This window comes from Phaethon lepturus, unplaced genomic scaffold (assembly GCF_000687285.1).
Source record: "Phaethon lepturus isolate BGI_N335 unplaced genomic scaffold, ASM68728v1 scaffold11696, whole genome shotgun sequence".
Lineage (NCBI taxonomy): Eukaryota > Metazoa > Chordata > Aves > Phaethontiformes > Phaethontidae > Phaethon > Phaethon lepturus.
This window is the reverse complement of record NW_010546963.1, coordinates 1-20,909: the sequence shown is the minus strand read 5'-3', so window position 1 is coordinate 20,909 and position 20,909 is coordinate 1. Positions and strand designations below refer to the sequence as shown.

The window sequence follows — 20,909 nt, the reverse complement described above, 5'->3', positions numbered from 1 at the left end:
AGAGTAACTAATCCACAGCATTCAAAAATTAGCTTTGTATACCAATTTCCAGACAAAATGTAAATATGATCTGACTTCTTGTTGAGCATATTGCTCTAATTTTTGTAATACTTGTTTTGTATTTTTTGTATTATGTATGAGAAAATTACATGTTGTTGAAATGCCCACTTCCTTTTAAACACTGGCACCATTAAATTAGACCTATATTAACAGTCACCATTTGAGGGAAAAAAACCCAAAACCAACAAAAGTTGTCATTGCAGTGGGGCAAAATCCTACCTTGAAAAATGAAATAAATAAAAACAGAACTACAGCAATATAAACCTAAAAAGGCTTTCATAAAGCACATAAATTTCCTTTAGGAAAAAGAGTCTGCAAATGTATACCCAAAGCAAGTGTTAAACAGTTGTATATCATTTGAGTTTAGGAGCTAGTGTTATGACATTTGATTTGTATTTTCCAGGTAACACAATAATGTTCACTGAAAACCAGTAACTATGGGGCAACATTCATATATATATATACACAAATAAGTATATAATGTTTGTATATAATTACCTTCAAGTAGGCCATTGAAGAGACATTTATTCTGATAAAATTACTCAAAGGGCAACTATACATATTTTGCATGAATTGCTGGAGAATGGCATTACCAATTAGACTTAAAAAAATCTTTTAGACAGCAGTTTCATTTCTGAAAATGGAAATTCATTAAAAATTATAACAAGAATTAAAGAAGCTGGAATCAAATCCAGCCTTCAGATTATTCCCCTAAGAAAAATTGTACTGTTTATTTTCTAACCATTTGACTTGACAATAAGTTATTTAGGAATGTTTTGCTGATGAAACCCAGACATTGTAGTAAAGAATTAAATATAATTATATCATAAAAAGACAGACTTGAAACTTCAAAATAACTTGGAAGAGTGATTGTGTAAGCAAGTACTAGGACAGATGTAATGCGATTCCAAAACTCTAAGCAATTAGCTATTTTTTTAAATTCATTTGAGGCTTATTAATCCAAACTGTCTGGAGGAGTCATTGATACATGGATTCGCTTGACTATATGTATTCAACCCTCAGTTTTTCATCCAGAAACAGGTACCAGTGACATCAAATAAACAGAGCAAAATTCACAAAGTGCACAGATCCTAAAGTGTGTTAATACCCTCTTGGGACGCTGAATGGAGGAAAACACAGGAAAAGTTTAGATCATAAACGAAACCAAAAGACAACTCAGAACTATATAGTTAATATGCAAACAAAAGTTGCTGTATTTCCACATTCGTAACTGCATTCTGTTTACAAAGTTTGGATTTAGGGCTTTCAAGTTAAGTGTTTGTATTTTTATACAGAACAAGAAAGAATTCTCTCTTTGATAAATCTATGGTACCACGCAGAGTTTTATCCTTCCTCTTAGGTCTGGGTTTTTAAATTTAAAGCCCTCAAAATATTACAATCAGCTGTGGTGCTGGAAGAAGGAACTTTGATTGCAGGATTCACACCTTCTTAACCAGCTGAGATCAGGTAGTCAAACCACATTCTTAACTCTACAAGGAAGAGACAGAATCTTAATAAACTCTCCTTTAGCATTTTTAAATGGTCAACAATGCAGTAAATTAGATTGCCCCTAACCTGGAACAATCCTGCAGCAATGAAAAATGGACAGGATAATAGCAATAACGTTATGATAACATCTATTTTTTGGAGTATGTCTCAAGTATTTAGGTACTAACAATCTACTAATGTACATATTAATGGCACATGTTAGTCATAAAAACTGACCCTTTTTTGCAAGATAATTGTAAAAAAATGTTTTAATGGTCATGAATTACAGATCCAAGTCCTTCCTGTTGACTATATCATTGAATTCCATTGTAAGACCTTCTCACCCATAAATCTTGCTACACAGTAAATTTGAAAACCTATTCTCAAGTATTCAAATGAAAACAGGCACTCTGAATGCATGTGTAGTAATACATAATAAAGAAATTCAGAGCAAAGCTTTTCAGAATCAAAATTTAGTCACCAATCCAACAGCAGAAGTTATTTTAGCTCTAGTTTTGTTTTTAAATCATCCACACCAATGAAGAACCCTTAACAACGGCATTCTTAGAAATCATATTTTAAACACTTTATGGAAGGCATTGTTTCCTCTACAGGGTTTAAGCATTGCCTATCATGATCAACTAGCTAATGTGGCATTTAACTCATAAATAAGAAAAAAATTAGATGCTGTTTGTTTAAGTAAAAAACATAGAGTTCTGACCATTCTCAGAGACATCGTTTTTGTTTATCAAATCCTCAAAGTCACAGACTTTGGACCTCCAGATATCTATGCTGAATAGCTAAAACAGATAATGTCTGAAGAAGGACTGTGCCTGAACTGCCTGGCTTGAAGCAGGAGAGATGAAATGCTAGACCCAGGAACAGGATATACTGAACACTGAAGTATGAAGGCCCTACACGGAAAGCTTCCATCCATACAATGGACTTTAGGGAAAGCAGACAACTATGAGATATATATATGTATTCATTGGAGGCAATTTATCCACGCAAAGAAAGGAAAGACATAAAGTGCATCTCTGAGATTAAATGCACATTTGGCTACTTGTTATCACTTACATTGCAGCCAAAAACCAGATTAAAAGATGCACAGTTTGCATTTTGCTTCTTTATTGCTATGTTTTTCTATTTGTTTTGTATAGTGTACATTTTTTTGCTGTTGTGCCTGTGTGACCATCTTTCTTACATCAATATTTTCTTTTGAAGACATATATTTCTATTTATCTCTGAAACAGTTAACTGGACAGGCTACTCCTTCCTGCATGTTTTACTACTGACAACTTGTGATAGGCATTAGGTCAATAAAATTGGTGATTTTCATATGCCATATGTATCCTTAATATTCAAAAGAAAAGCTTGTTCTATCTTGCAAGACTATTATCGACAATCACTCACAATATTGGTTGAAATATCTGGTCACAAAACTAAATTTACTCATCTTGCGTGACAGACCATTTTGTCCTTGGATTAGATCTTAGCACCACAAAAGCATTTAGCCACCCCATTTCATGTAATGATGTTAAATAATACATAGCTTCACTTCAATGGTTTATGGTTTTAACTTCTGCTCAGATTCAAATTCAACTCAGCAGCACAAAAAACAGATTTATTTTAGTCTGAAAGAAAATGAGCCAATCAAAATACAAATTTAAGCCAATTTCAAAGTTCTACTAAGTACAAGATGCCTTTGTATTTAACATTGCTTGTTTCACAAAAAAAAAGCAAAGTTTTATTTGCTAGTGTCCAATAAAACCAAGAACCTTAGCTTCTGTTACCTCGTTATTTTGCTGTATAAGCCATTTGTTTAGTAAAGTGATTCCTTTGGAGATAGCTGATATCATTATCATGATCCAAGAGAAGAACAACTATTACAGATGTGATATTATTTTAATAAAGAAAAATATTTAAAATTTGTAATGAGCATACCCAGAGTTTTCTTTCAGTACTCCAGAACATTCTAAATAGAAGGCTTACTTCTTTTGGTTTTCTTTAACTTTGAATAACCTTCTTCTTTCTGTTAAAAAAACAAACAAACAAAAGGCAAAAAACAGTAAAGCAAACAAAGCAGTAATACAAAGCTAACAGCTCAATTAAAAAGTTGTTTCTGAGTGAAATGTTAGTTGAATGAGAAGTAATTAATGTAAGTTTTTATTTTCCAATGTAAATATAATTTAAAGCATGTTTATCTGTACAGTGGAAAAATAATTAAAACCATAGCTATTTTGAAAATACCCTTTCACGTGCGGGCAGCTAAAACTTTCAAAATGAACTGATAATTTTTGGTGCCCAAACTTGAGATAATGACAAAACAAAAAGATGACAAATAAAATCTGTTAACAAACACAAATTTAGGGGAAGAATCTGAACTATGGATATACACTCTTAAGTTCTTAATTAACAGTTAATGACTGCATTTGATATGGTAAGTTTATATAACACAATATGTGACTAGGCAAAGACATTTCAGGTTGAGCATGGGTAATGAGACCTCAAATGGTCATGTGGTTGAGATGTAATATAAAAGGCAAGGGAACTTGGATGAAAAGAAAATTAAGTGTGTGCAACTTTTCCTCCTTCTGGCTTATTTTGTAGAGTTATTGCACAGTACTTTCTGTTGGCTATTACCACAAATAATAGATACATATCTATGTAAGAAAACAGACTTGGACTGAGCATTGGAGACTTGGGACCTGTTCTTTCTAATGCACCTAATTTCTAGGTAGTTAAAACATTAAGAATGTGGTTGTAAGGGGAAGGAGACAGGAGATACAGCTGAGTTTTAAAAAACTGAGTTTTAAAGAACTGGTGTTTGGAAACAGAAGTGTAGCCCAGTGGTAGGTGAAAGCAGTATTTAAGAATCATGAAAAAATATTTTAAAGAGGATTTTAAAAGTACACACTACCATCATTAGAGAGGAATTCAGAGGAACAAGTATTAAAAAACCCAAATGGTATTAGGAACCCATATAATTGCTGCTGTTCGCCCTTTCTAGTAAAAGAATAACAACTGAAATATATTAAATAATTAAGAGAATATACCTTTTAAAAACACAGAATGAATTAAAAATAGCCTTTTAGAATGTATTTCTACAGAACACTGCTGAATTCAAGCACTTAAGATGAGACACTTACAGAGCCAATGAGAATGCCCATAGTTATAATAGACAGGATAAAACCGTTTTCTGTAGAATTTGAAAATCTGCTTCGGAAACATATTTACATTAAGAAACATTATTAAACATTTTCATTTTATTAGCATCTTTTTCAGGAGAGAGACATTTTAAATGCACACTTGAAGTAACAGTAACATAACCAATGGTTAAGGTTAATTTTATCCAGAGTGGTCACAATAAGATTTCTTGGTTTCCATGTTTTAACTGGAACATGCTAAAATGAAAAAACAATTCCTATTTACCTCTTAATTCAGGCCCTTGTAGACTGGATTAAGGGGTGGAGGGTAAGGGGGATTTACCTGTCGTCTTCTGGCACAACCTTTCTTTACAGGTGCTTCAATGTTGTTCTCCTTGATTGATAAGGTCGGTTTTGAGGTCAGGGTTTCACATGTCAGATACTCATTGCCTGTAATCATCTTAAAGTATAGAAGTTTATACCTTCATTAGCCAGAAAAACTCTAGTATTTTTCTACTTGTTAAAATGACCTACTTTTTAAAAGATGCCCTCATAACACAAAGTTGAAATAAACTTCCAAATTGCATTTTATAGGCAAAAAAAGCATTGTGATAAGCACAACAAATTTAATCTAATGTGCCCAATCTGTGGGGTATCATCCTCATAAAAACTGCACTGAAATTGGCCCATCTATTTATTTTATTGACATGCAGACAGAATTGTAGAAAATTTAAGTTGTGAAGTACCTCTAGAGAGGTCATCTAATCATAACTTTCACTCAAAACAGAGCTAACTTCAAAGTTATATCACATTGCTTTGGCCCCTATCCAGTCAAGTTTCGAGAATCTGAAAGGATAACTCTACAACTTGTCTGTGCAAATTGTGCCAGCACTTAACCACTCTCACTCTGAAGATTTTTTTTTCCTTATGCCCAGCAGGAATTTTTCCTGTTACAACTTGTGCTTTTAGTGAAATTGTAATCAAACTTGTATTCACAAAACTTCCATGTTTGTCTAACAGCACAATGCCTTACACACACTGCAGCCAGCACTACACAGCTGATGAGGTTTGAGATTCCTTCAGGAGCTGTTCATTAATATGGTTTCATATAAAGACAGACTGAACACTGAAAATTTCACCACGGTAACCTCACACAAATCTTGATAAACTGATAAACTGTCTTAAAGAAAGGAAAACTAATTATCCCACCTTAAAAGTCCCAAATTAAAAAAGTGAGTATCTCAGACAACACAGTAAATCATCCTCCGTTTCAGAAAAAAAGCAGCAGTGACTGAAAACATTAACTTATATGCTAGAAATTTTAGAAAACTATATTGAGAATGATGGTAGAACATGATGAAAGTCATGCTCTTTATTGCTTAATGTCATTTTAGAATATTTGTGAGAACCAGTGAGAATGAATCCTGTTATTTACCGTACCTGTTCAAAGTTAGATTTGGAATGATGACTGGTTGTCCTAGTGATATAGTCCTTAGAATGCCATGCTGCTTTATTTTCTTCATTTTTGGTGGTGCACACTGTATCATTTAAGACAGGTTCATGAATATTTAACCCTGCTCCTTCATTTGATCTCTTCGTTTGTTGCTGTGATAAACTGGAATTTGTTATTTCATTGTCCAATTTACAAATCTGTAAATGTACTTTCTTTGACTGGTGTTTCTCAAGAACTTGTGTGGTATTTTGACTTGCAAACTTTTTTCCCCTTCTTGCACTGGAAGGAGATGCGCAGGTATTCAGACTACTCAGGTTGATGTTCGATTTCTGAAGCATTGACCCAACATTCTTAAGAAAGCAAGGAGAATTTGCCTTTTTGTGATTGACTTCACTTGAATTCCCACCTGAAGATGAGTTATCAGAAAAATCAGAATTAGTCATTTGTCCACCAGACTCTGTTTTCCATCGAAATACAGGTATACCATGGTTCGCATATGTTTTCATGTTCACTACTTGAAGTACGTTGCTATGAGTAGGATTTTTAACTGATATATTTTGAATGGGTTTGTAAACCTGAGTTATGCTGGACCTGCGCACAGCCAGCATAGAAGATGAAACACCCATAACTTTTGGCGAATGTCTTTCAGCATTTTCTCTTTTCTTGCCATCCATTTGATTTGTGGTCTTTCCATTCATTTGCATCAACTTTCCTTTGAAAATTGGTATAATTTTGCTGACTTTTTGGGGTGGGAGTTCAAAGGCTAAATTTACAGGCATTCCGGAAGATTTCACAACTGGTAACTCTGGTACTCCTGGTATTTGCCTATTATTCATTAATTTCTCTGTTGCTTCAATGCTAACCTTTTCCGTACCCTTGCTGCTACGAGAGAGAGTGTGTGTTCCTGGCTCTTTGATCAAACGCTCCATCCAGTGGCTGTTTTCCATACTGCATGGTGAAGAAATTCTAGGCAAAGTCTGTTTCCTTGGGGGAGCCTGCGTTAGAGATACTACACAAACCATCTCACCAGCCAATTTCATATGCTTAGATTTTATTTCCTGCAATACAACAAGAGTTGCTAAACTGAATTAACTGGATTTAAAAATCTGATGGTGCCACCTAATGCATCACTATATGATATCAACCTAATACACATCACAATATATAACCATATATTTTCCTGTTTTGAATTAGAATAAACTATATTTTTAAACAATATTTTGTTGTCACTATAAATGAAGATCTGCTTTCTCCTCCCCCCAGTCCTTTGTTTATAAACTGCTGGAATATCATATTTCTCAGAAGGAAAGACTTAAATTACAGTCATTATCTTGGTTTACTGCTTTCCAACTGGAAAATGCCTACCCCTTTTGAGGGAGTCTGCAGAGAGTTTGACTGACAGGGCTCATCGTCTCTTAAGACTTCTAAGAGCATCTGTATTCTCAGCAAAAGACAGTTTAGATGTCTATAAAAACTGCAGATGACAAAGAAGAGCCATTCTAGCTTTGATCACTGAAGAGACATAAACAGGAACCGCTTTCTGAAAGAGGATTATAGTATTTTAGAATCTCTGCATTTTCTGTCACTATTCTTTGTTTAGAATTAATTACTTCATTTCTTTCACACACTGCTACCAAAGAAATTTGAGTCTCAGCCTTTGTCACAACCTCAAAGTAAAGAGGTTTTGATTGTTTGCCTCCTTTCCATCACCAGCCATGGAATAAATCTTACAGCTTGAGTGTTTTAAAATGCATAAAGTCCACAGAACTTTGTATTTTTCTTAGTATTTAAAAATTATTATGATTAGCTATTTTTATTACTGTTGTTGTTGGTTTTATTATTATTGTGGAAGAGGTGTGAGAAAGTTCTGGATATCCACCTATAAGATAAGGTCCAAGGAATTGCAAATATTGATAGCAACTAATTAACACTAAGTCCGATTTTTTAATGTATTTTTCACGTGAACAACAACATAACAATGGCAAATAGCAATATAATATTTAATTACATACTTAATTAAAAGCTACATGATTCATAGTTGTTTGTTGTGAAAAGCAGAGTTTTACACTCTTACTGTGTTCTGAATATGATAAAGACCACTTTACACCATGAACAGGGTACACATCATTAATATATTTTTAAAAAAACCTTTACACGCACCGGAGCCCTGGAGAGTTCCTGTGTAGCATAAAGTGCTTGACTTGTCATCTTTACTGGAAATCCACATAGATGTGAAAGATTACGCTTCATGTCAGAAAGAAAAGAGTTCAACACAGTTTCTGAATCTGTTCTAGGGAAATACTGTACTGGCTGACTTCGAATGCAACTTAAAGGGTACCTGAAAAAGTGTTCAGGGATACATAACAAGTTTCTTTACATTTCTATAATTATGAATCATGTTCGTTGAGAAGAAAGCATGAACATATGTAAAGGTTTTTCAAAATGGTGAACAAAAGTACTTACTTTCTTAAGGGATTGAAGCTTATAAAGTTACAGGACTTCAACATGATTATACCATACTAACCTACCATAGTAAAGATTACTCAATATAAGTAATCTTTAGTCGAGTCTTTCCTAGCAGGAAAACCCTCTTTAAAACAAATCTTTGGTGGCCATATTTTTACAGGAATTAAACTATTCCTTTTACATCACCAGGTAAATTATAATTTGTACATTATAATTAAAATTAAATCTAAATAAATTTAATTAATTGAATTACCATGTTTACTGAAGCTGTGAAGCAAACTGTTCTATTTGACTTACTATTAGTCAAGATGATGACAAAGAGACTTGAGTAAATATTTTGTTTCAATTTGTCTAGTGAAACAATTCTCCACTGACTTTCTATGAAATTATGGAAGAAGAAAATGTGGCACATTCAAAAATGAAAATTTAGATCTTTGCTAGGAAATGTAACAAAAATATTCTGAAAGGATACGTAAAGAACCTTTCCCCTATTGGTTTGAAGTAAACACTGAAATATATTTTTGTCTCTTCAAGATCCTCTGGAAGAATATATCCATACTGAAACAAACAAACAAATGTGTGTTACAAATGCAAACTCAATAGGTACAAGAAAGGGAGGGAAAAACAAAAGCAGTGTGTATTGTTTCTTACCAGATTCTTCCAGTGCATCTGAAACTCTTTATATGAACGGAAAGGAGATTCTGGAGGAATTATGTGGCTGATATTTATGATCTGACCCATTTTCATGCTGTGCATAGGTAAAGAAGGGATGCTTAGAAAAGGATGTCATAAAACTCAGCTGAAAATATACTGGACTTTTGGGGAAAAAAAGTAAATCTTATTTTGGCATTGAAAGTATTTATGGATTATTTTTATGTTTTGAGGACTAACATCTTTAGCTTTTAAGTTTGTCACAGAACTATAGCAATATTTTCTGAAGTAGGGAAAATAACTTGGCACTTACAAGTCTAACTTCTCATCTGTAATTCTCACTACCAGTGAATGTAGAAGAAAAACAATATAACATTACTGATCATATTTTTATGACGAAAATCATAGATGAAAATAGAGATAGTTTGCAGCAAAGGTGGAAATTTGTTTTTTCTTTAAATTGACACTTTCTGCTAAAATTACATTGGCGAAAAATTAGTGCTTTTGCATATCACAGAAGCAGCAGAGAGATTACTAAAATTTAAATAATATTTAAATGAGTAATTTATGATTCACTGGTTAATTTTTCTCATTTTCCATAACCTTGAGACCATAAAAGTAAAAAAGAAAGACTCATGAATGTAAAAAAAGACTGTAAAACAGAAGTGTTCTCATCATTAGTATCAAATTCACAATTTGTATGGCAAATATTCCAGGAAATGTTTGTTTCTACTGAAACGTAAGCAGACTCCTACCTTGGTAAAACATAGCACCAATTACTTAATATGGAATGTTGGTGAATAACTGTATTTTCATTGCTGTCAAACAGCTTTAAGGTGTTTGCTGAAATATCAAAATCTCCCAGCTTGAAACAGAAAAAAAAGTTATTTGCAAATATTTCTACAGCAGTAAAAATTATAATTTTCAAAAATATTTGTGTATCACAATACAGTGAAGATTATACATTATTATTCTTTTATCAGCTCTCACAGACTATTTCAGAAGATATTCCCATTATTGAATTGCACACTATCTTATGTTAAAGCCTACACTTCCAGAAGTTACGAAGTAGATTTAAAGGCTATTTAAATCAGTGAGATTTAAACTTTATTTGAAGTATTTTACTAAGTAAGAGTACAGATGGAATTTCTCAAACTAAGAAATGTCTCACTTCCGTCCACATTTTTTAAAGTTCAAATCAAAACCCCACATTTGACAGCCTAGTAGCTGCGTATGCCACCTTGCCTAATCAATTGCAAAGATCCAAGCAAAAGAACTAACGGGACATACAGTTTCACCTTGTAAGAAGCCAAAAAACACAACACATTTTCACAATGTGAAAATATTTAACTGTAGGGGCCAATCAAACACTGAGATTTGAGAAAAATTCTCTCTCTCTGCGGTCTACCAGGATTAGCATTTATTCACTGACAAGAAAATCTGGCCATTTCTGTTTTAGAAAAGTATTTAAATGACCAAACTGATAATGAAGCCACATCATGATCGCTTCCATCATTGCTTTGTGTCATTTTGGAATTGGATTGCTATAGAGAGCTTTAATGTTCATGCTATCCAACTAGGTCACAGAAGAAACCTTATTCTTCAATTCTAAGAAAGAAGAGTTTGGAACAGAAATACTTGTTTTGGAAGAAAGCAGCAAGCCTGACAAATATACCCCTGTATGTATAGACATATTCAACAAAGGTGACATGGCTGTCACAAAGGATGGCAATTTTTCAACCTCAACCATGATTTCGTAAACAATTTATTAATTATGCTTACAAGCAGCATAGTCCATGCCCCTACAGTATTTTGGAAGCGGCATCAAAAACAAAGCAGATTCCAGAATAATTATATACACGAACTTTAAAGGTAGTGCTGATAACTTACCTGTAGCTTCACTTTTAAGATGTTATTCAAAACTGTCTATGTATTACAGTGAGACAGTAAATACCTTGTAAAAAACACTGCTAGAAGGAAATCTAGAATCATAAAGACACTTCACTACTATATTCTGTTAGCATTTTTAAAAAGGTCTCAATTAGTTTAGAATCTCAATTTTACAATGCTTGCTAGAATGCATCAATATAGATATAATATAGATGTTATGCCCTTATAACAGATGCAGATAGTCATTGAATATGATTACTATCTTAATGCAATCACAAATAAGCACTTCTATCCCCATCATGCTAATTGCAAGTCACAGAAAAGAAGACAAAAATTAGTAAGACAAACATGGTCATAAAAAAATATAACTGTTTTATACCTGAGGGGGTGGCAACCGAATTGAGCAAGCCTCCAAACTAATGCAAAGCTGTCTCTCTGATACATTGAGGTCTATAACTAAAATAAAAACAACGCACAAAGTCCTGTTTTGAACTACAGTTCACCTGTTAGACAGAAAGCTAAACCAAATGTTTACTTAAAGTAATTGTTAGTCAAAAGGCTGCATTTGAAAATCAAAATGCTAGACTTCTCCAGCATGGAAATTAAAATTAATTGTACTTTAACTGTGAAAAATTCAAATAATAATGAAATACCATCCATACAGTACACCTCTTTAGGAACCCATAGCTGTCCATGCAACTGGATGCCTGATACTCATATCCTTGATACACAAACACCCATTTTCAAAGCAAATGTATTTATTATAACCATTGGCCGTACTGAGTCATCTAGCCCAGTATTACGCATCCAGAAGTGGTCAACAGGAAAGACTATATGAGCAAGGCAAGCAAGGCAAGCATTTATTGACACATCTCCAGAACATTCACCCAGCTCTGAGCAAGCTGTAGCACAGGGACTGAATGTATTACATTCCTCAACATATGTCCCTGTTGCAAATTTAGGTGCCAATATCCCCTAATGTAATATTTAACTTTTAAACTGGAATAAAAATATTACTTTGTAATTTTTGCAATAGCTAAACACCATGCTTTGTGACTTAATTTTTGTGAACAGCAAACAGTACATAGAGGACAGTCACTTTAGCTCACTTTCTTATCTATTATTATGGAACTTTCACATCACTTGCAAGACTCATAATTTGAAGAAAGTGCATTTAATTGTAATAATCATAACCTTTAAATGCTAAATTTCCTTCTGTGGCAGTAGATTAATGTAGAAAAATTACCTTTTTTTGTGGGTAATTTTTCAAAGGTGCAGTTGAGCTAACAACTATTACACACAGAGCATCATCTGTCATCAAGTGTATTTTGACTGAGGTTATTTCAGAATGAAAAACGAAAAGACATTGTGTTGGTAATACCAAACTCATGGCAGTATGAAAGCACATAACTATACTCACATATACTATATGCTCTCACAAGTTTACCGTTAACAGAACATTGTACTTACCGACAGCATTTTGCCTTCCTGAATGAGACAAAAAATCTTTTCCTTAATAAATAAAATAGATAAACATTATTTTCTAAACCATATCCCTAATGTCTTTATGAAAGAAAAAGGATAAATTATACAGTTTTGTTTGTGTGTGTCATGAATGATGAAAGGTTCGTTCCTTTTAAGGAAAGAACCCCCCCACTGTGAATTAACTTTTCACTATCATCTTATATAAAAAAAAAAGATATATAAAGTGGACAGCAATTTATATATCATTTTTTCCTCTCAGTAAGGAATGTACACATTACAATAGACAAGATAATAACATATACACTTTTCTCAATGTACATTTGGAATGACCTATACAATGGCTTTACTTAATAAGAGAACACCACATTATCTTAAACACCTCTGCTTCTCCCTACTTTGGTAATTCACATTTATCCTACACTGAAGTTAGCAGAGAGATGTCAGGCAAAGGAACTACCATTTAAAAAGACAGAGCTTGGTAAAGGGAGATGGTCTGACAGAAAAACACTTCTGTATTAGAAAAGCAGGCAAACCATGTGCAGAATTGTCACTGATAAGAGCATGAATCTGAAAAACAGACCCAATTTTTAGACATTTACTGTCCAACAGTATTTAGTTTGAAATTTCTTAATCTGGTATGTTGCGTTCAGTTGAAATAATTATTTGATCTATTACAAAGATGAGGAGGAAGATGAAAAAGTGAATGATATGCCCATTCGGATTGTTAACTTGAATCACTGAACTTGGATAAAGGAACAATAAAAATAAAACCAAGGGAAAAAATCATAGGACAAATGAATGAAATAATTTAATACAATGAATGAAATAATGATGGAAATTAAATTATGGAAAATAAATGCAACAATAAAGAACTGAAAACTAAATGCTTGATCCCTGACCAAAGTTAAATACCTTGCACCAAAAGATGACCAGCCTTGTTCCATCTGGGTGCAAGTCTGGCTGTAAGTGTGTAGGAGAGACAGGTTTGGAGAATGGCTGGACTAACTGTTTGTGGTGCTCCCAGCTAATAACAGCAGTGAGAAAAGAAAAATATATTATTAATAATTGAACAGATTTTTTTAAAGGCTTCAGTCAAATTTAATCAAAGACACTGCTACTGCATCTTGGATCCAAATCCTAGTGTATGGTACGCATCTTTACTTTTCATTTACAAGAAGTTGTTCGCACATTGTTTGATGGAGGCAATTAGATTTCATGCATCATCAAAGTAAGGTGCACTACAATTAGTTTAACGTTTTCACAAGGCTGAAAATAGACTTGGGGAAAAGAATAACTGAACTATATGGAGTACTTTAATAGATATGCTTCTCTTTCCACACAATAGGCATGACATCCAAAACTTACATGTTTTAACTCTGCTGTCAAACTCAAGACCAGAGACATTTTCTTGCAATCAGAAGAACAATAGACAAATGTAGCTTTGTTCACCCAGCAGTACTACTTCCCTGACTGCTTGCCTGTCCTGCATAGCTTTTCTATTGACAATTAGCATTAGTCAAGAAAAATAAACTAATTACAATGGGTTAAAAAGATTTAACTAATACACCTCCAAGAGGATGTTTGTCATGAGATCCTGCAAGGATTTGCTTGCAGTTCATAATTATTAAATATACTTCATACTACTAATCTACTGGTGTTGAAAAATTTAACAACAACAGGTCAGTTACACACATCAACATAAAGCAGTTTCGTAAGGTAAGCATATTTGACCAGTATGTGTCTGTTCTGGTTTCTGCTGGGATAGAGTTAATTTTCTTCCTAATAGCTGGTATAGTACTGTGTTTTGGATTTAGTATGAGAATAATGTTGGTAGCACACTGATGTTTTTAGTTATTGCTAAGTAGTTGTAGTGCTTATACTCAGCGAAGGACTTTTCAGCTCCCCATGCTCTGCCAGCGGAGAGGTGCACAAGAAGCTGGGAGAGGGCACAACCAGGACAGCTGCCCCAGGCTGGCCAAAGGGATATTCCCTACCATATAACTGCACGCTCAGTATATGAGCTGGAGATGGCCAGGCAGTGGGAATCGCTGCTTGGGGATGGGCTATTGATCACCGGGTGGTGAGCAATTGTTGCATTGTGCATCACTTATTTTTTAATATTTAGTTGTTGTTGTTGTTATTATTTCCTCTTCCTTTGCTGCCCTGTTAAATTGTTTTTATCTCAACCCATGAGGTTTTTTCTCAGATTCTCTTGGTGGGGAGGTGAGCAAGCGGCTGTGTGGTGCTTTAGCTGCTGGTCGGGGCTAAATCACAACAATGTCTTACTAATCATGACAATGTCTTACTTACTTACGTGCAAATGAATCATGAGAGCTACTGGCTTTGATTACAATCAGTCTTTTGACTCAGCAATTTTAGCGTGCCCACACATACATTCATAAAACCCACAAACATTGCATACTAGAAGACAGTAAAGCGTATGCATAATGGTCTAAAAGTATATCAGCTCTTAAGCTCATGGGTTCCATTTCTTCTCTATGTTTTTGTTTTGTTTCTCTGAGACAATCCTACTACACAGGTTGGATAGACCCAAAATGTGAATGGGAAGATAGTTCTGCTGTCTGAACAACCCCACTTGTGGAATCTGCAGGGCACACACAAAGGGGGTGACACCAGCAGGAGAGCTGCAGGTCTTTGGCCCAAAGGGCAGGTCTGTCATTGCCTGGAGGTCAAACCCCAATGCCCCTGAGCAGGATCAGGATCCCATTGCACAGCAGAGAAATCTAGTGAAATTGCTCAGGAACTTCTTAAAACTTTTGACTCTGGCAAAGTATACTTATTACACCCACACTCGTAAGAGACATTTTGTCTATGGGACAGACTTTTTTACCCTGGAACTTGGCTTCTGGAGTGCAAATTGCATGCCCTGTGGAAAATATTCATCTCTGGCCACAGCAATTGCAGACAAGCGTAACAATCTTAAGAACTGTGACATCTTTCAGCACTTACGGTAGCTCCTTGTTTCTCTATGTAGGCTTGACATACTCCTGATTTGTAAAATGGCATCTAAAAATAAAAATAAAAAATCAAGTGTCTGAAATTAAGGGATGTTTTAGTAAATCATAAATTAAATTCTGGTCCATCGGTGTCTTTGCTTAAGAAAAACATACTAAGGAATAGTTAAAGCAAACACCATATCCTATATTTTAAAGGAGAATGATAAGTAAAATTAGTTCAGGCATTTGTCACAGTGTAATCTCATTTCCAGCTCAAGATACATTAACAAGCAATCAAAAGACTGCTCAAAACAAAATTACAGAACTCTGCTCCTGCTGCTCTCATTGCGAATTTGGTGGCATCTTACCAACAGAGTCCATTCTGTTAAACAATATATTCACCATCTCAGAAAGGCCATTTCATAAAAAAAGTAGAAGACATAAGCTGTCATCTACATTACTGATACACAAAAATAAAATTTTGCTTTAAATGACATAATTTTAGTTATCCTTGATCCTCAAACAAAACACTTCTGAGAGAAACATGGATGTATATGTGACAAATAGCCATACTTTGGTTCAGGCTGGCCCAAAAGCAACAGGCCTCATGTCCTTGGGGTAAACTCGCAAGCTGGAAAGCCCCTGGCTGATGTACAAGGCAGTGAAGGTGTCTTGAAAAATATTTCAAAAGATGGTTTTGAACCCAAAAGTACAAAATAACCAAAGTACAGAACAAGGTATCAGAGCTAAACTGAAGGCATCTATCTTGTTTATACTATTGACTACTACTATTGCCTACAGCCAACTACTTCACCTTATAAATACTACATTCAGGACGGGCCCAATCTGAGCTCTCCCTGATAGGCAGCTGGACTGCACGCCAGGTGACTCTCTTCTTGAGAAGGGGAACCTCTCAAGATTAGAGAATCCTTACCTAAGACTAAGAGAACCTTCCTTACCCAAGGCAGAGAGATCCCTTATCCAAACAGATCCTCAGTAAGTGACTGATAGCATGCTGAATTAATATTATGAAACATTACTAATCCATGTAGCTTCTCAGATATTATAAACACTGTGTGGATAATTCCATACATGAATTGTTGACCAAGTCTGAGACTAAGACTAGATCCAGCCACATCTAGGCTCCAAAAAGGAGTTTAGAAAGCAAGGTGAGTCCACTCTGAACCCTGTGACTCAACAGGGGGGTCCTCTTTTCTCTTTGAGCCTCTGGTCTCTGTATGAGTCATTCAAACTCAGTTTTCCTGTGTATGTTTCTTCCATGCAGCAATTAATACGATGAACCTTGCCATCAAACTTATTGAACTCTGACAAATTATTATTTTACCTCAACAAAACATATTGCGGCTTTTCTCTTTTGAGATGCATTCTGCTCATCTGTGACAGTATGTAACTACATATACTTATTTACACAGTGATACTGACCGCCATTACAACCAAAATTTGATTTAGTGTTCCAATAACCGGTGCAGAAAGGATGTCTTGATGCAGGAATAATAACTGTCTATAAAAAAAAAGTTGGAAGAAAATCAAAAAGAATTTTCCATACTTGATTTTCTCAGCTTAAATTTGTTTTGCTCATCTTCTGCAAACATAATACATTCCATTTTTAATCAGTTTCCAGTGGTTCAGTATAATATATTGGACTAGTCCAAGTTACTTGCTCTTAACGCACTCACAGTGCTCTAAGATAAAAGCTACAGGCCTTTGGCACATGAACAGAACTCTCCAAAAGTGTTCCTTTTGGCAGAATCTCTCATTTCTTCCCTTTAAAGGGAATGACATAATTCTTGGTGAACACTAAGGAGCGTACATATGCTTTCCGAGTATTCTTTTCACTCAGTCTCAACCTACATAAAGCAATACAGTAACTCAAAAGATGTACCTAAAGCATTCCAGCTTTGCATGTGAACACAGATTAATTTTAACTACATATTAATTGAAAGTAGGTGGCCTTGTTAGTTTTAGCTGATGAAATTTAAAACATAATAGAAATGTGGGTTTTTTTCCCAATAGCCAGCAGGTCCCCCAAGAAAAAAAAAACTGTATTTTGAACAATTTTTTGCTGTTTGCTGTTGATAAAAATGTTGCTGATTTTATTACAGTTGATTCTAGTATTGCTAATAAAACCTTTGAATAACAACCACCAACATCTTCTGAAAATAATAACCCTCAGAACTCTTTACCTGCAAATCTTTATCTGTGTACTCCTTGTCTCAGTTTCCGGTATCTGAGAACTCAGTATTACTGTAGTGGCACAGAGTTTTTGTAGCGCCGGCAGATTGACAAAGAACAGAGACTGGTGCATTGTGTCATTCATGTTATATTGTTGATTGCCCCAAAGCAGCACCTGAGTCTTAAAAGAAAAATTTTAATTAATTTTTATAAGGCAGATATTTGTTTACAGAACTTTATAAGTATATGTGATCAGCTAAATGAATAATCAATTATCTTCTGATTAAGATTAGATAGGCAATATGACATAATTTGGTCAACTAAAACAGACAGCTCAATATACTTTTGCTATAAATAATGCATTATACTTGAAAAACTAATTATTTGTAAGAGTCAAAATATTTAGAGTAAATACAAGGACAAAAGAATCTTTTCCATCTTCTTCTTCCACGTTGGGGCTAGAATCTATCTGGGATCCAAGAGCTGAGGAATCGCTCTGCGATGCTGGTCCACTTCTTTCCGGCAAGAAAATTTAATTCCCAGGAGCTCAACAGAGATCTCTTCACTAAGTCATACAAAAACTGTGTCTGGCCTCTGGGAGAGAATGAAAACCACAGAAACATGGAGGCACACTGGAAATATTTTCCACTTTCCCCATACAAGGCTTCCTTCCAAGTGGTACAGGGAACTTGTGTGCTTCCTGCTTAAATCCATCTCTCTTCTCAAGCAACAGGTGAACACCGTATTCTAACCTAGGCAGAACTGAGTACGGTCTTACACTGGAATGGAAGCTGTACTAATCCAGAATCGCATTCAGCTATATGATTAATAATGAAGACAGACAAGTTGTTCTCCCATTCTTGCTCTCAAAGGAGAAATGCATGAAGAACAGCATTTTGTCTTGGTGGGAATTTTTAATAGGTACACTCCTACATATTTATCAAAAGATGATGAAAACCTAGCTGGTATTTGAAGTGGAATGTGATTAGACATACAGTGGTTCTACCAAAGCTGTCTCTCACATCATAAGCTTTGCCTTATAATAGAAATTACTCACTATATTTTGTGTTCAAGAGTGTGAGGCAGTTTTGGGCTCATCCCACAATCATTACTTTGAAGTACACATGACCTGATATTTCATGTGAAGTTAGAATACAAAGTACATGTGCGTTCATTGCATACCACTGAACAGATGGGCTGCACCTCTCTCATTTTTGGAACTTCCTAAAAAGCACCAAAAAGAAGAACCAAAAGAACCAGAATTTCAGACTGAGAATGTGATTCTTTGATGCAATGCTAAGAAATTTCATGTAAGTGGGAGTAATGTGAAGTTATGCCTGTTACCTGGCCTGTTGGATGCCTGCTGTATGCTCCTATGCATTGCAGCACAGGCCACGCTCAGTGTAAAGGAACTAGAATATTTATGACAAAAAAGAACATCTAACATGTCACTTTTTAAAGAAAATACACCTGTTAACTATAGCACCTTTCTCAATCCAAGTGTTTCAAAGAAAAACAGGCAGGTAGAAAGTCTGTTTGTTATGAAAAGCCAGGAACAAACACTGCACACGTGAAAAAGCTGTTTTAATAGTTCTCCTCACTCCAAACCCTAAAACCCTTTTTGGAAGTGGTCTTACCAGCACAGTGAAGACAGCAACAAATATTTTGTTTCCAAGTTTTATGAAGTCACCAGGTATTCACCTGAAAAGCAATTTTGCAAATCGTGATCAAAACGTGATGAACTGGAAACGTTTTTGGGGGAACAATGTCAAAGGTAACCTTGCTGTTCTGATTTTGCTTTGCTTACAGTGTAACACATTAAAAATATAAACTTCAGTAATATCCTAGAAAAATCACAAGATCAGTTTTTTATAACTGTAATTTTAAAGAAAATAATGTTTCCTTGTTTCTTACCCTTAAAGGAAAACACATTTCAAGTTTTTTCTAGCAATCATGAAAAGTAGAATTTTTTTAAATGCCAGCCAAGATTATCACTTCATCAGAGAATTCCAAAAGCTACAGCTTAAGAGAAAGGACCATTTTAAACAAATGAGAAAAGAATCTTGTTCATTTGCAACATAGAAAAGAAAGGCTGGGCCCTCAGCTTTCATAATGTTTAAAAGAATCCTAAATGGCCAACTTGTTTTTTTTTGTGGCAAGGATGTTGTAAAACACATGCTGCAACACTCCCGTGATCCACTTGCTGTTCCTGGCCAATTCCCCTGTGGGAATGACTGGCTGTATTCAACATTAAGTTAAAACTTCCCAGTCATCTTAAAAGCTAATGGGACAGAGTGCTTGCAAATGGCTTCTCCCTTCAGGCAAGAGGATAAAGAGAGAAGTACCAGTTAACATAGAACAACCAGTTATAAATCGTAGGAAATAAACCTGACTGCTGTCTGTACAAGTAGGAGAATTTAATGTGTGTGGGAGAAATTACATCTTTAGGTGCTGCCAACCACGAAACATTAACTTGAAACCACCACAGAGCTCCTGCTAAGTTGAACAGGACATCAGTCAGAGAACGGCTATTGCTGGTTTTCTGTCAGAACAGACAGGTAAATCAGAGCTTGGTGGCACATTTTGTTATTTGCAGTAACGATCTTATTAAAGCTGAGAACGACACCCAGCTGTGAGAGACAGTAGCTACTCTTCCCGTTAGGCTGACTGTAATGAACTGGAGATGGGATCTGCAGACTGTGGTGGCATTCAGCAAGGAAATACGAAGCTGCCCTGCACACCGATAACCAACAGCACATCCACAGGGTACAAAACAACTACCGAACCACCAGCTTTGAGGAAAGGGGTCTCAAGGTTACATTGGGTAAACTTTATGTCACTGAAGTTACGCTGTAAACAAACCCCACAGAGAACCCCCTTGGCCTCTAATCACACTGGAGCGGGGTTATCGCTGTCGTGGGACCCAAGCGGCGCACAGGCGCGGCCCAGTACCGGGTGCTGCCATGACGGGGACGGGACCCGTTCTGGCCCAGCCACCAAACAAAGCCATCAGACACGCCTGGGGCCAAGAGCGACGGCACCAGGTTTTAGTTTAAGCAAAGCTGAAGGAACACAGGGAGCTGGGTGGGTGGGTGGGTGAGTGAAAGGGCGTCACCGAGG

General features: G+C 35.3%; 1 protein-coding gene across 1 annotated transcript; it reads right to left on the bottom strand.

Moving 5' to 3' along the window:
- Positions 1-3,523: 3,523 nt before the first annotated feature.
- LOC104616183 (chromosome unknown open reading frame, human C18orf63) lies at positions 3,524-17,934 on the bottom strand. The gene is made up of 13 exons (XM_010289483.1): positions 17,801-17,934; positions 17,040-17,118; positions 15,610-15,666; positions 13,552-13,663; positions 12,625-12,666; positions 11,534-11,610; positions 10,020-10,129; positions 9,265-9,361; positions 9,086-9,171; positions 8,302-8,485; positions 6,135-7,205; positions 5,038-5,154; positions 3,524-3,580 (listed from the first exon to the last, which is right to left on the bottom strand). Exons 1-13 carry the CDS (start codon positions 17,932-17,934, stop codon positions 3,524-3,526), a joined length of 2,223 nt encoding a protein of 740 aa, XP_010287785.1.
- Between the last annotated feature and the right edge of the window lie 2,975 nt (positions 17,935-20,909).

Coding starts and splice junctions, on each gene's coding strand:
- LOC104616183 (XM_010289483.1), bottom strand. CDS start 17,934: ATGAATGACACAATGCACCAGTCTCTGTTCTTTGTCAATCTGCCGGCG. Junction 9,172..9,264: donor AGATGCACTGGAAGAATCTG/GTAAGAAACAAT, acceptor TGTTTGTTTCAG/TATGGATATATTCTTCCAGA. Junction 8,486..9,085: donor ATAGGGGAAAGGTTCTTTAC/GTATCCTTTCAG, acceptor ACACTTTTTCAG/GTACCCTTTAAGTTGCATTC.